At 42.0% G+C, this 16751-nt stretch overlaps 1 protein-coding gene across 2 annotated transcripts in view; it reads left to right on the top strand.

Annotated features, from left to right (window-relative positions):
• VIT (vitrin) overlaps positions 1-16751 on the top strand; it is a 114142-nt gene that overhangs the window by 22726 nt on the left and 74665 nt on the right. For both annotated transcript variants that reach the window (XM_047782287.1, XM_047782286.1), the window contains 2 exons: positions 944-1013; positions 7605-7670. In XM_047782287.1, the coding sequence (XP_047638243.1) occupies positions 962-1013; positions 7605-7670 (118 nt within the window). In that variant the 5' untranslated portion in view covers positions 944-961. The remainder of the gene's footprint in view (positions 1-943; positions 1014-7604; positions 7671-16751) is intronic.

Below are 16751 nucleotides of genomic sequence, written 5' to 3'. Positions count from 1 at the left end.
GCATCTCCTATTTTCGTCGTTCAGAGTTAACCCAATTGCTGCCCCCTCTACAAGCTTTTCTCTCCTTCCTCTAAAATTCCCTGACCTCTGGGAGATGCTCTGGCACTATCCCAGACCTACTGGATTAGAATCTGCAGATTAACACGATCCCCAGGTAATTCATATGCACATTAAGATATTGGAAGACTTGCTCCAAACCACTAGTTCTCAAATTTGGCTGCACCTTGGAATTCCCTGGGGAGTTTTGAAAAAGTTGAATGCTGAGACCACACGCCCAAGAGACCTTGATTCAACTGGTCTGAGATGCGGCCTGGGCTTCAGGGCCTTTCAAAACCCCCAGTTGGTACTAATATGCAGCAGAGTTTGAGACCCACCAGTCCATAGAATCCCCTTATTGTCTATTACGGGACCTGCACCCTTCCTAATGTTATAGTTATTTGTGTCCATGTATGTTTTCTCATGAGTACTATGAGTCTTTTAAGAGCAAGAACTGTTTTTCATTCAATTTTTATACTCATTCCTAGACATAGAAGTTTAATAAATATTTATTGACTGAAGGGTGAATGGATTGTTTTTGTAGTCTAAAACAATTTGTAATCTAAAAATATTCTTTAAATACTGCAAGTGCGGCTTTTGTCCTTATTTGAAGATTGGCTGAACATAGTCTGGAAATTGTGGAATTACTTCCTCTTCAATTCTAAGACCAAGTCTCTGAAGAACGGGAGGCTGGTGGCTAGAACAAGTTTTCTAACAGAGTAGCCTCTCCGGGCACCTGCATAGCTGGCCACCGCCCTCTCCCCAAGCTGTTTATGGAAAGCTGCAGTTGGAAATCCTAAGGCTCCAGAGGGCAATGCAAAATGAAGCAGCCCCTCCCTACACTCTGTGCGTCTAATTCAGAACTGTTGGCTGAAATATGATGATGTTCATGTTTCTTCCTCTCTAGGGTGCCGTTTTGATATTCATGGGGATTGTTGTCCTCACTATGAAGGCATCTGTTATTGAAATGTTCCTTGGTAAGTACTTTTATATGTGTATCTGGATACGCTTTTAACGTTCTCCTAATGGCCAAAGAATCGCTTGCCAAGAAAAGGTTTAAACCAAGACAGAACATATAAACAGTTCAGTGTGTCTTTTTATGATAAACATTTTGGAGAGATGTTTAACTGAGAATGTTAAATGTAGATCAAGTTCAGAATGCGTGTCTATATATTTTTTATATAAAGCAAATATATGTATTACATATGTATGTCTCTACAGATCACATATTATGCACATGTATATACACACATATTTGTGTGTGTGTTATTCAGCAACTAGCAGATATTTCAGATAAAGCATATTTACAGATTCTGAATTTAGGGACCTTCTTGTTTCTTAATTTCTCAACAACAAAAAATACGGCCTTACTTGCACCATTCGCAACTCATACTTTTAGAGATGAAACCCTTTAAATGTATCCATTATCACCAGAAAACACAATTTGGGGTAGACCCTTAAGGAGCAGCAGGTCAACCAGAAGAAAGAAAAGTGATGATGGGTTTAACTAGATAAAGAGACATTCAGGGCAAGGTCCTGAGCAAAGGAGCTTCTATCCCATGGAATTTGGGTCTGGTGAAATGGCACGTAGAAGAGCTCTGGTTCCTCAACCTGGAAGCTCTTTGAACCCCTCCTTTTGGGTTTTTATGGAGGCTTCATTACATAGGCATGATTGATTAGCTCATTGGCCACTGGTGATTGATTCAACCTCTAGCCCCTCTTTCCTCCTGGGAAATCAGGAAATGGGACTGAAAAGTCCAATCCTCTGTTCAGGGTTGGTTCCCCTGGCAACCAGCTCCCTCATATTTAGGGGATGCCCAAAAGCTACCTTATTACCATAAACTGAGCTGTGATTGAAAGAGGCTTATTATGAATAACTAGACACCAATTTCACCTTTATGGCTCTGACTTCAGGAACTGAGGACAAGAGTCCAAGCATTATAACAAAAGATATTCCCATTGCTCTTATCACTCAGGATTTTCCAAGGGTTTGGGGGACTGTTAGCCAGGAACTGTGGCCAGAAGACCGAAATATATACTTATCATAAATCACAATATCACACGGAACTATCCAATGATCCTCCAAAAGCCCTCTAAATTAATGTTAAGTGTTTCGTTAATATAAATCAGAGCTAGCGTGTTTGCTCTAGAGATGCAGAAATATATGATGTAGCAGAGTTTTACATTGCCCACTGTCACTGTGGCATCGCATATAATCAACGACTGCACTTGGGGGAGAAAGTAGCATAAAGAGCTAAGGCTGCACTAGCAAACCTGATCCCGGTTCCAATCAATGCCTGCACCCCCTCTCCCAAAACTGCAGTTATAGCCAAAGTGTCAACTTTGACCTTGGTTTCTTTTCTATAAAATAAGGAGATGCCCTCCAAAACTCCTCCCAGCTTTAATATTCTATGATCTGAAGCATAATTTTGTGATTTATGTGATTACAGAGACTACATGGTCCTGTCTCTGCTATGAAGCTCTGACATACATGATGTTAGATGTTTCATTGAGTATGTAACTCCAAATCAAAGCATAAAGGCAATCTGAGGTGATTTAAAATGATCTACTTTATAAATCAGTTTTCAAGAAGACACTATGGACACTGTTAAGGAGAACCGGAGCTGGATAGTATTTAAGTCAGTAAAAACAGATTTTAATCAAGAACCGTTGCAATAGGGGAAAAAAGACTTCAGTATTATACTGAGCTCAGTTTCAAATACAACAGGAAAAGGGGGGATTTAGAGCCAAGCAGCACGTTGCAGGGGTCGGGGGATGGAAATTACTAAGAAGAAATATCAAGGGAATAGGGGGATTCTTGCTGAACCAACGGGACAGAATTCTAGCTAAAGGCAGACCTGGGTGATTGGATATCAAGAGCAGAGCCTTTTCTCCAAACAAGATTCTTGCTAAAAACTGAGTGATGTTGGCCCAAAAGGACAGACACAGAAGCCCAAGGTCAAAGCCTCGTTGGGAAGAGGGCTGAGAGGCGTCTGACTAAAGTTTGTTCGAGGAGAGTCCTCCTCAATACCACCTGAGCTAGTACCTGCAAGGCACTAAGGAATCAAGCAAGAAGTTTCTGGGCTGGAAGGAGGCACTCCTAGACAAGTTCTAGACACACAATGAGTATTTAGTAAGCATTTACTGATCTGATTGTTGGTTAGATGTTCATGTCTTTTCTTGAAAGTACATGGATTCTGATTAGAATTTATTACTGACAGGAATACTGGAACACAACTGCCTATTAACCATGCCAATTATTGTAGAAAGCACTTTTCATTATTATAAGCCTATACGATTTCAAAAGGACCAAATTAAAAAAACAATTGTCTTTTTCTAATTAGAAGAGAAACATCCTGCATAAAATATAGACTATACATAAGAAGTACCCTAGGAAATGAGAAAAATACAGAAAGTATAAAATAGGAATTATAATTCCACCATTATTAACATTTTGATATATTTATTCCAGGTATTTCTCTCTGTGTATATGCTAACATTGTCAGAATTATTCTTATTTATTTATTTGTTTATTTATTCTTTTTGCCTTTTCTAGGGCCACTCCCGCAGCATATGGAGTTCCCAGGCTAGGGGTCCAATCGGAGCTGTAGCCACTGGCCTACACCAGAGCCACAGCAACACTGGATCCGAGCCGCATCTGCAGCCTGCACCACAGCTCACGGCAACGCTGGATCCCCAACCCACTGAGCAAGGCCAGGGATCTAACCCGAAACCTCATGGTTCCTAGTCAGATTCGTTAACCACTGCACCATGACGGGAACTCCCAGAATTATTCTTAAGGTTAGAGCTGAGCATTTCCCAGGTCATTTAATGTTCTGCTACGCATCATTTGTAATAAGTGCTTAGGACTCCCCTATTGTTGGGACATTTCCAACATTTCATTATTTCCAGATTGCTATTAGAAATAAAGCTGTAATGAATATCTTTTATCAAAAACTGTCTATCTCTCTGATTATAACTTGGGATATATTACTAGGTACATATTTTCTCGGACAAAGAATATAAATGTTTTTAAGGCTATTGAAATATATTACTAAGTGGCTTTCCAGAATGATTCCACCTTCTCAGAATTTACCAGCAGTGTTCTGGACTGCCCTAATCCCAAATCCATGCCAGGACTGAGTATAATCTTGTGTTCAAAATTCAATTACTCTATGGGAAAATATCCTGTCATTTTGTTTTAGTTTGTATTTTTTTTTATCATTAGTGAGACTGAACATTGTTTCCAACTAATCCATATGTATTTTCTTTATAAATTATCTGGATGATAATTGATTTAAATGGAATTTCAAAACAACTGCCCTTCAAGTATCGTAACTGTACTGACGGCCACACCAGAGAGGAAGGGAAAGAAAAGCAGGGGGCAATTTTTTATTTGAAAAAAGAACTTCAGTATTTAATTTGTTTGAAATTTCAAGCATGCCTAGCTTGAATTTGAAAGGTGAGAACTTTTCATGTTATTCAAAACTGGAACAGTGACTCTTTAAGGACCGAGAAGTATTGCTGCAGTTGGTAACTCATGAATACCTTGGAACTTTGGACTGTGGACTTGATTTCATCAAGGCTTCTGGAGTCTAATGGCCTCAGTGGTCAGATAACTAACTACTCCCGTGGAAAGAGGTGACTTTCAGACACATGTTCTGCTTTGCACTTTGAAGTGAGTGTCTGTCATCCCTCTCAGGGCTCTGCCTGGCTTCCTAAGGAGAGAAACACAAGACCGATTTTTTCTCTCACCCACATTCCGCAGGCAATTCACCATTTCCAAGGTAGCCAGAGAGGTCTTGCTGATGAGGAATGAAGCCTTGCTTTGGGGCACATGTGCCGCCTTACTGACCAGCCCTCCCCTTAAGGAGTGGTTTCTGGGGAGCTTTAATTAATAAGCATCAAAGCCAATGGGAGGGCCTCTGTGTATCATTGAAAATAATAACTTTATTAACCACTGCTGCAAAACTGAACCCAGCTCTGCATGTTTTCAGCCTGGAGGGTCTTGGGTGAGCAAAAGCAAGTGATGGGGTTGTCTTACTGAAATATTTATAGTCCTCGTGATACCAAGACTTATAAACCACTTGCCACAGACACACAGCCCCAGAAAGACAGTATTTGGTTTTCCACCAAGAATTGATACCTAAATGTATTACTATTCCACTTACTCCCTCTACATAACTTGCATAATTTTTTCTATATATTTATGCCATATTTGTTTTTTAAAAATAGTCTAGGATTCTAGTTGTTTATTTTTGTGCATAAAATGAAGATGCGGTCTTTGGACAGAGTCAACTGACACAGAGACTACTATAAAAAATCAGACCTCCAGAACACTCACACCCACCCAAACCCCAGAAGTAAATAACACCTAAAAAATGTCTGCCTTCATTCTACTTGGCCAGACTTTTGGTTCTTGCTCTGTTCTCTTTCATGGTCCTGTTCTCGCACAACACCGAGTGTCAACTGTCCAGGCCTCAGCTAACACTAACCGTCGAAGTGGGGGATGATTCGGGAGCCACCTCACTGGCAAGGCTTAGCTAGATAATCATAAGATAAACAAAACATTTTCTTAACCAACACTTGGTGACATGGCCACTTTTCCCTTCAAAGACAGTGGCCAATTCAAGAATTCCTATGTCCTGATTTATGCCTTAATTGAGCATCTGTGTTCTGTCAAAAAAAAAAAATGCATAAACTAAGAAGTAAAATGCCTCTTTTGATTATTCTACTGCCTCACATTCACCTCTAGAATTCCAGCTCTACCCAGAAAGTGGGTTTCTCCAAAAAGCGGCCAGAATGGAAGTGAGTTAGAGCAGTACCATCTTTGGGTGGGTAAGATAGAAGAGTGCCTGGAGGAAAAGGAAGACTAGAGATTGACCAGCCTTTTCAAAGGAAAAACATGCTCTTCTGTCTACAGGTACAATTAGTGTAGGTAAAGAGAAGTTAACTTTTTTTTTTTTTTTTCTGCTCTATTTTTTGCCCCATAGGTGGCATGAGGAAGTTCCTGGGCCAGGGACGAAACTTGTGCCACAGCAGTGACAACGCCAGATCCTTAACCTGCTAGGCTACCAGGGTACCCCATTTTCAGACATTACTAATAAAAAATTGCTATGAAAAAATTTCACAATATATATAAAAATTTTAAGTGGGGGGTGTCTTTCAGATAAGAAGTTGTATTCAGAATTTTATTTTAAGGAAACAGGGTAGAGACGTTAAATCGGGAGTTGGCTAAATTATGATACACCCATACATTGCAATATTTTGCAGGCAGTTAAAGCTATTATGAGAGAAACATTAAATGACAAGAAAAAATGATTTTATGTATCCTTCAGTAGAAATAAGTTCATAACACATTGTAAACAGTATAAGCATTATCACATTTGTTTAAAAGCACCCATATGAGTACATACAAACATACAGAAACAGCTTGAAAATATTGTACTTTTCTGTCCATCCATATTTCCTATAGTACTGTTTTTGTGTGTTTTTTACATTGTCTACAAGGAACATGTATTATTTTGGCAATAAGAAAAAAATCAGTGTTATATCTTAAAAACACAAAGGTTTAAACTGGTCCTGTGGCTTTAAATTTAAAAGGATAAAGAGTTCCCCTTTCTTCCCCCATTCTGCTTCCTGAAGGAGAGCAGTATCCAGATGCTGTTTGAGTTTCTGCTCCTGTTTCTGAGAAGGAAACTCATCCACCTGCAGCTGGCTTCTGGGGGGTACCACAGCACCAGGTGCTGCTGGAGGGACCACCAGGGGACAGTCAGGTCGCACCACACCTTATGAGAGGTCTCTCTCTTCTCTGCCCCCGCCTCCTTGTCTTCCAATTCCTTGTCCCCTCCTCTGAGGTCTTTTACAGATCCCGTCCACCCCGCCCTCTCTATGTCACAGTCACATGCACAAGTGCACACGCACACTCAGTTCTCTGGCCATTTGGGAATTGGCCCTTTGAAAACTCAGTGTGGAACAGAAGAAAGAGCATAGGAAGGGCCTGGGTGCTCATTCTACCTCTATCATTTATTCCTGGGACCAAGCAAGTCAGTGGACTTCTCCAGACCCACGTTCCCACTTTTGGAAAGTGGAGATGGCAGAGTTGGCATGGTGAAATTTAAAGACAGCAAAACAAGGGACAGGTATCTAAGAGGTATTTTTGGAAGACCCCCTTGGCAGAGGCTAAGAAAACCACAAAGCATTTATCGCATTTCCCCAACCATAGAATAAGGGAAAATTAGTTCAACTAATGAGAACTCTTTAACATATGATTAAAGCAAATATAAAAGTCAAAAGAGGAGTTCCTACGTGGCCCAGTGGGGTTAAGAATCCTACTGCAGCAGCTTGGGTCTCTGTGGAGGTGCAATCCAGCCTGGTGCAGTGGGTTAAAGGATCCAGCGTTGCTGTAGCTGTGGCTCGGATTCAATCCCTGGCCCAGGAACGTCCATGTACCACAGGTGTGGCCATTAAATAAATAAATAAGTAGACAGATAAATAAATGTAAGTATTTAGGTGAAATAATATTGATCAGGTTTTTTTTGTTTGTTTTTTGCATTTTCTTTATGTAGTTTTGCTGGTGACTGGAATACAGTCAAATAAAGAAATGACAAAGAAGATTAAAAGGCCTAAATTCAGTAAGTAAAATTGCAATTCCTCATGGTATAAGGCTTGTGTCTTCCATGTGGAGGACTGCTACAATTGCTTCAGATAATTTGGAAAGTTTCGGGTTTTTTTATTTTTTGTTTCGTCTTATCTCAATTACTTTGCACTCAGACTAGTTAGTAACAATTCTTATTTGTCATTTACTTCATTCCAAAAAGCTTTTGAAATAGGAGTTCTGATTTAAGGTAAAAACATATGGTTCCACTATATTAGAAAAATTCAAATGCACATACAGAGACCAGGCAACACCATGGCTAAGCTGGAATAGGTATGTTTCTGCCATTGAAATGTTGTCTCGATTCCCCATGCCAGAAAATTCAGTCTGGCTAATTTTGGCTTGCACAAGTCTGGCAAGCCTGACTACCTTCCAGCATATGCCCTTGCATCAGTATCTCACAGAAAAGTTTCACACCCAGTCAGTGGAAAGAGGAATAATTAATTTCATTTTTGGACGATGTGTTAAGATTAGATGACAGAAAATCCAAAATAACTGTCACTTAAATACAACTGAAGTTTCTTTCTCTCTCTTATAAACATAGTCTGGCCTTTTATGGAAACTTCACAATATTTAGGGACCCAGGTTCCTTCTATATTTTCATTCTGCTTTTCTCAACATGGCTCTCAATTCATTGTTCAAAGTGGCTGCCCCAGCTCCATCCATCATGTCCACATTCCAGTCAGTAGGAAGGGATGAAGAAGGACACATACTCACTCCCTTTAAAGACAAGCCCAGGAAGTCAAATACACTACTTCTATTTAAATATCATTGACCAGCATGCAAGGAAAATGGGAAATGCCTTGATTTCAAGTATCTACATGTCTACCTAAAAGTAAGGAGTTCTATTACCAGGAAAGAAGAGAGAATGGACATTGGGAAATAACTAGCAAAACAGAACACAAGTGGAAACTCTCACACCCAGACTTCCTGTCGTGGCTCAGTGGTTAACGAATCTGATTAGCATCCATGAGGATGCAGGTTCGATTCCTGGCCTTGCTCAATGGGTTGAGGATCCAGTGTTACTGTGAGCTGTGGTATAGGTGGCAGTCACAGCTCAGATCCTGCATTGCTGTGGCTGTGGGTAAGCCAGCAGCTACAGCTCCAATTTGACCCCTAGCCTGGGAACCTCCATATGCCACAGGTACAGCCCTAAAAAGCAGAAAGAAGAAGGAAGGAAGGAAGGAAGGAAGGGAGGGAGGGAGGAAGAAAGAAAGAAAGAGAGAGAAAGGAAGAAAGAAAGAGAAACTTTCACACTGAGCTATCTGGATGTAAATTTGTAGACTTGATGGAGGCTTGAATTAGGGTATATTTATGAGGGATCATTAAAAAAAAGGCTTTAGACATACTGAATGCTCTGTGCTCTCCACAACAGAAACTTATGTATAGGTATTAGATTTAGGTGCCTCAAAATCAGAAACATTAATAATTTGAAATAAAAAAGAGATGTGTTTCATGCAGCTTTTTTTTCCTCCTGCTCCTTTAAACCTTTTGTGCGGGATTTCCTGTTGAATTGAGACCAAAAGGGCAGCCATCCACAGCCTCCTAGCCTGAAATACTAAAAAGGAATCAGTTGTTTATTTATTCCTGTCAGGACCAAGAGCCAAGAGAACAGGCCCAGGGCCAGATGTGTGTTCAAAACAGTGACTGGGTTAATATGGAGACAAATGCACACCCAAGTATAAATTCCTTTGGGCTGTTTCCAGTGCCTTCATTAACTCGTACACAAAAATCATGCAAGGTTCCATGATTACCATGACAACAGTTTTCAGTGACTATGAAAGTCTGCACTAAATGACCCAAGGGCAAGCCTCTTTGAGAGATCTCAAATGGATTGAATTTCTGGTATGCTAAATTCTAACCTTACTCTCAAAATCTCCCTAGTGATACAGCATGCTTGAATCAATAAAAGCATGAGGCCTTTTCTCTAATTAGAAACTCTATCACCATCATTCAATAAGGGGAGGGGGGAAGAGATAGATACAATGAAGGTAATAGGATATTCCCAAACCATGGCAATATCGGATTCTTTATCTCAGGAGTACTTCCAAATTGTAGTCTATAGCTTAAGGCCAAAGTGATTTTCATTTTTTCTGTTCAACGTTGTCAGTCTGCCACTAGGGCAGGTAACTGACAGCAGCAAGGCACATCATTCATTCGTTTGACAAGGATTTATTGTGTGCTAGCCAAGTGACAGGTACTGCTAGATACCCAGATCCAACAGTGGCTAAGACTCAGTCTTTGCCCTCACAGAGCTCAAAATCTAGACAGGAAGAAAGACAAGTCACCAGTATGCTGTGCTGTACTCCAAGAACATGGTGGGAAAAAAAATCGATGTACTTGGGAGGACTTCCTGGAGGAAGTGACACATATCTAAAGGCCAAATAGGGACTGACCAGGCAAATATGAGAGAAGAGTGTTACAAGCAGAAAGAAAAAAGCACACCCAAGGCCTGAAGAGCAGAAAGAGCTAAAAAGTAATTCAATATGAAGGAGATATAGAGTAGGAGGCAAATGTGTGGAGATAAGAGATGGAGGGTAACAGGGGCCGGATGGTGAAAAGCCTTGTTACTGGGTCCAGGGATCTGAACTTCATCTTGAGGGCAATGGGGAGCAGCTCAGGGCAAGTTATTTATGTGCAATTAGTAGAAATTCCAGGCCAATTTGCTCAAGCAGAAAGGAGGTTTTGGCAGGACCTGAGGTAGCTCACGGAACATGAGGTAGCTTGTAGAACCCAAAGAGGGGCGGGCAGACAGAACTCACTGGGACTGTACCCCCACGTGGAAAGACCTCAAGAACTGGTGCCTCAGCTTCTCTGTGCCTGTCTGCCTTGCTGTCCACCCCCACCCCACCGATGTAGACCATGTCTCTGTCCTGATCCCAAATTCTTGGAAGAGAAACTCTAATGGCATCAGCCTAAGCTGGGAGAGGGGTTTTCAGAAAAGAGTAGACTGACTAGGATTGCGTTAGGGAAATAAAACAATCCCGCCAACAACGACGGAAAAATAAATAAATAAATAAAAGTCCCTTCTAGTAACATATGAAAAGAGAGAACACAATAAATTATTGAATAAGTGTAGGCTGACACACATGTACAGGTAGGATGGACGTAAATATCAAGTCTGGGCAGAATCTCACCCAGACTTATGCAGTAAAGTGGAAGACACAGTGGTAACAGTTCCTCTTCGCTCCTGGAAAGATAAATGCACACACCTCTTGAGTGTCTTTTGTACACCTGGAGAGCCCTGAGCGCCTCCTGGGGCTAAGTATTTACAGAGCTAAGGGTCGGGAGTCTGGAGACCTCGCACACTCCAGCTGTTTCCAACTTTTGGTAAAATCTGAGAACCGGGGACTAGAGCTACCCAAGATCAGAGCTGTGTAGACATGTGAATGTGAAATCATGGGTTCTCTTCAGTGCCCTCTGACCTCTCTCCTAGCCAGCCCTCAGCTCTCACCAGTGTTTGTTCAGGACCGAGAGTCTTCATCACAGGTGAAATAACAAGGACAAGGTCATTGGAGAGTTTTCTCAGTGGACAGTTTACTGACACCTACTACACCTGTAGGACTACTTTTTGCTCTTGAGGATCTAGGGCCCAAGACATGGCGCCACGAGCTGGCAGAGCCAGACTGGAACTCGGGGCTCTGTGGGACTTGACCGCAGTTGCTTTCCCCATGCCTTGCCCCACACTAGCTAGGATTAGCTAGGATTTACAAATAAAGTATCTGTTGCCCAGAGGTAGCTGAGGTGTTAAGATGATCAAGTTGACGAGTAGGAAATAAAGCAGAAGAGATGGGGGGCGGGGAATAGGAAGAGGAATAAACAGCATGAGATCTCTCTTCCGTTGGCTTGACCTGAGACCATATGCCACAGCCGAGCGTCTATTCTGTCTACACAAAAGGTGACTGTTACCTGTCACTTTCTCTTTTCCCTACTTCCTCTTCTTTTTCATTTCTGTTTCTTCTCATTTCCTTTTCCTTCTTTCCATTTCTTCCATGGCCCCCAAGGACCCTTAAGGACACCACTCAGTTCCCCTGGAGGCCCTTTGGACCAAGAAGGTGGTACATGTTGAAAATATTCTGGCATGGGGTTTTTACAAAAAGGAAAGCAAAGATGGAAAAAAAAAAAAAAGAGAGAGAGAGAGAGAGATGGGACTCGTTCTTATGGCTCTATTCCTCCTACCCATACTTGACCATTCATTCCAAGCCAATATTTTTCTCTCACATACACAGTTGAATTGGAGACAACTTTATTCTGCCTCCTGCCTTATTCCATCATCTTATTTTCTAAATCGAATCAAGCCTGGCTCCAAACTGCCAGTTGCCAAGGGCTGAGAAATTAAAATTCCATCATTACAGGGGCTTCCTCCCTTCCTACCCCTGGCCTTGGAAGCCACGTGTAGTCTACAACACTCAGGGAGAGCCTCTGCCCTTCTCAACGTTCAAGCATATGTAACTCCTGGGAGTGGAGCAGCTCCATTGTTTCCTGAATGGTGGGATTCTGGCAATGGTGGGGAAACCCCACGCCTGAGATTCCACCCGGAGAATCACCACACCAGGTACTGCTCCAGAGTGATGCTCATCAAGGCATTTGCTAGGGTACAGCGTTGTTTCCCTTACTGGGACCCACCCACTCACTCTCGAGTCCCCAGTCCTGGAACATCATTTTCTCTCCTCGGGCTGACCAACCCCAACCCCCTCAAACACGGAAGATGCACAGACTAATTCCCAAAGCCTTGAGGGAGAGTTGCCAGGCAACGCTCTTGCAACCTTGAACTCCAGAGACAGGAGAATACAAAAGTCTGACTACTTTCTTAGAAGAGTAAGGCGGAAAATAGAATGAGAATAAGCGTAAGTAAATGTCTTAGTAAATGAACCTGCTGTATGGTGGAGCATAAAAGTTTACCATAATGGACAAAATAAGAGTTTTACCAAGTTTATTTACAGAGGTGACTTTTTCCAGGCTCTCATTTTCCCATGGTGTTGTAGAGCCATAGACCCAACCTTACCTACAGGCACCTCATTGGTCTATTTAGTTAGCATAAACCTACTCAAGCAGTTTCTAACAAATGACCAAGATGTGGCTGCATTTTTGCTGATTGTTGAAGGCTACAAATAACAGTTGAAGGGTTTAGGTGTATTCATAAAACTCTTCTCCTATGGCAGGCAAGATACTTTATGAATTTTAGAGATTAGTTTGGTTTTTTGGGGTTTTTTTTTTTGTCTTTTAGTCTTTTTAGGGCCACACCCTATGCATATGGAGGTTCCAGGCTAGGGGTTGAATCAGAGCTGTAGCTGCTGGCCTATGCCACAGCCACAGCAACACTGGATCCTTAACCCACTGAGCGAGGCCAGGGATCAAACCCACATCCTCACGGATGCTCGTCGGGTTCGTTAATCGCTGAACCATGACGGGAGCCACCCAGTTACTTTTCTTCACGTGTAGATTCCACATTCACAAAAGGCCTACTCTTCAACTCTAGAAACTATCAGCCTATACTGCAATAAACACATCCTACGTTTTCCCGTAAATTATGTCCACCAACAACTCTAGAACAATCGTTGCCTGGCAGAGGATGCTAGAGACAGAAAAGCTTTTAAGATGTAAAATCTCAATAGCTTTTCTTCATGTAAAGACGTCCCAGAAAAGCCCCAGAAGCAACGGGCTTAGTCTAAAGTGGGGGAGTGTTGCACAGAGGAGATAGTGTTACAGAGATGAGAGCCATCGTGGTTAACTCTGACACGTTATTGGCTGTCCATCCTGCAAGGTTGACTTCAGTGAGCACCTGATCTCATATATGATAAAGTTATGCAAAGGAAAGCCTTCCTGGACCCAACTCCCATTGCCAATACACAAAGAACTAGTGAAGACGGCTCCTGTGTACACTACACTTCCTCTGCTATGGATGTACTTACTGCACATTATTATGAGGGGTCTTTTTTCTTTTTTCTTTTCTTTTTTTTTTTTTTTTGGTCTTTTTGTCTTTTTTAGGGCCGAATCCGCAGCATATGGAGGTTCCAAGGCTAGGGGTCTAATCCGAGCTGTAACCGCTAGTCTACACCACAGCCACAGCAATGCAGGATCTGAGCCACATCTGCAACCTACACCAAGCTCAAGGCAATGCCAGATCCTTAACCCACTGAGCGAGGCCAGGCATCGAACCCAAAACCTCATGGTTATTAGTCAGGTTCTTTAACCACTGAGCCACGATGGGAACTCCCATTATGAGTGTTTTATACAGTCTGTCTTCTCAACTAGACCATAATATCATGAAGACATGATTAGTGTTCTTTAGGTATTTGTTGGATGGATGGACAGACTAATGAACACCAACAATAAAAATTTGATAAAAATTCTACTTAAGAATAACAGGACAAAAGACAAAAAATAAATAAATAAATAAAAATTTTAAAAAGGAGTTCCCGTCGTGGTGCAGCAGAAACGAATCCAACTGGGAACCATGAGGCTGAGGATTCGATCCCTGGCCTCACTCAGTGGGTTAAGGATCTGGCGGTGCCATGAGCTGTGGTGTAGGTCGCAGACACAGCTTGGATCTGACGTTGCTGTGGCTCTGATGTAGGCCAGTGGCTACAGCTCCAATTTGACTCCTAGCCTGGAAACCTCCATATGCTATAGGTGCAGTCCTAAAAAAAGACAAAAGACCAAAAAAAAAAAAAAAAGAATAACAAGGGGTCTAAAATAGGATTCCTACTAGTTTTCTGAAAGAGCATTCATGGTAGGGCATGAACAATAAGTAGAATTTTACAGGCAGAGGTAGGTGGGAGGCTTTCTAGGTGGACTTAGCCCAAATAACACAGGGAAGGTGGGGTCGGGAAACGGTGAGCGGTGTGATGGGGTTTAAGTCTTGGGGAGTCATGGGAGAAGCAGCTGGAAGATGGGTTAGGACCAAGCAGTGCCAGTCTGAGAAGCTTTGTTCTTTGCTTTTCTTTAGAGGGTGGGGACCGCTAAGAGTTTACTGAGCAGGAAATCTACATGATGAAGACAACAATCAGCAAGATTATACAACAGTAAGATATTCCCCACAGGCAGTGAAGCCACATCCTGAAATATTTTCATTACCGTGGAGTCTGTTGGAATAGTCTTAACTTGGGGTGAAATATACAACCTTTAATTCACATAGTTCTCTCAAATAAGTTAACCTTAATACCTCATAAGGCATGGAAAGATTTTTGCAATCAACCTTGAAAGGGTGGATAATTCCCAGAAGTACTGGCTCAGCATGAAGAGGTAATTGTTCTGGGACTTGCTTAGTTAGTGCATTGGACACTGATGAAGATATATGGCTCTGTGACTGTGAGGTTTGGGTATAATACACACACAGCGTCCTCAGTGGGCTCACACATGGTTAGGTGTAGCGGCTTGTAAGTAACCCCCATTGTTTGCATGCTCCGTAGACACTTCATACCAACACTTGGTTCTGCACACAGACTGGTGTGGGTGCCCTTTCTCAGACCATGATAAAGGAAGAAGATTAACCTTCTAGACCTCCTTGTGGTATGTGGGTGAGAAGGGAGGCAGACTCTATACTCCAGACTTTCAGTTGAATAAACTCTACCATGGCAATTCTCAGAAACAATTGGCAAACGATGCAAGGAAGATTCTGCTAGAAAAGTTATCCTGCTGGTGTTTGGGATAAAGGCACGGATGTGTACAGACACCGCACACAAACATACCCAGACACACAACCTTCTGCAAGACATAGCCTTTTTATTTTGGGTGGGGGGGCAAGACAGCTACCCACTGGTAGTTGTCAGTGATCTTCAAGTTCAGAAGAGCCTGGCAGAATTAGAGTATGGAGACAGCAATTTAATTCCTCTTCAGTAATGGAAGAAGCAACCAGGCGGAGCTCACAAAGCTTTGAGTCTAGAGACAATTCAGTTCCCGGCTCTGCCACTGACTTGGTACCAAAGCTCAAACAAGGAAACTTATCTCTCTGGAAAATGAGGATAATATGACTCTTAGGGGTTTGTAAGAGTCAAGTGAAAAGGCGTGTATTAGAATCCTTTGTAAATTTAAAGTAGGTTATTTTTAAATACACGAACTTCTACAGCTGCCAAAAGTTGTGTTGCCACAGGTATATTAATCCCTGTTACCCAACCATACTTCCACTGTGTATGGATAAGGGTGGCAAAAAGCCTTATAAGCTTTTCGATGTGCTTAGAGCTGGAGCTTGAAGTTATCTGTTGAGGCAAGTGTCCTTTCCTAGGTTTGTCTTTATAAACTCTTTTCATCACATGCCCTAGGTTTCCCTCACTTGTTGCTAGATATAGTCTTCCTGAGAAATCTTTTAGGACCAAGGGAAATTATTTTTTATCTTTAAGTTGTTTTCTTAATTTATTTGGGAAACTATTGCAATATTTCTTCAACTCCCAATATTGCACATCTTTTTGGCAAAACTGGGCTCAGGGGAGAATGTGGTATCGTGTTGAAATCAGACATACCTGTGTGCAAATTCAGCCCCACCACTGACTACAGCTATAGTTTCATCATCTAGAGTGATGTCATACAAGTGTTAGCTTGGTCACCATGGCTCCACAGATGTCATACTAAACCTGTGTAAATACCAATTCTACAAGCTTTTCAAAGGTCTGGAGCTCTCCTTGCGATTTCTGGAGGGCCTATCTCGTGCTTCCTCATGATTTTCTCCACCCATCCACTCCTGTGTTCCCAGAGCCTTCCTGTCCCACTCTGCTTTTTGACTCAGCTCCTTTACTAGGTCTTCCCAGAAACTTCCTTGCATCTGATATTTTATTAGATTTCAGAAATTTTACTGCAGATTTTCAAGGATCAACAGGAGAGGTCACCTTGTGCAGCACACGATCTTCTTCCACCAGCACCTCATTCCACCTTCACCCTCACTCCCCTACTGTGTCATGCCCCATCCTCACTCTTCCAGATCACAAGCCCTATATACAGGTAGATGCTGCCTCTCTGAACATTTCAGCCCACACACAGGCCCTTGGAAGCTCAGCCTCCATCCTAAGTGGGCTTGTCAAGAGATTTCTTCTACTTTTACAGGTGGAAGGAGACAGGACAAGGA

Source organism: Phacochoerus africanus, chromosome 5 (assembly GCF_016906955.1).
Source record: "Phacochoerus africanus isolate WHEZ1 chromosome 5, ROS_Pafr_v1, whole genome shotgun sequence".
NCBI lineage: Eukaryota > Metazoa > Chordata > Mammalia > Artiodactyla > Suidae > Phacochoerus > Phacochoerus africanus.
This window is presented reverse-complemented; position numbering and strand designations above follow the sequence as displayed.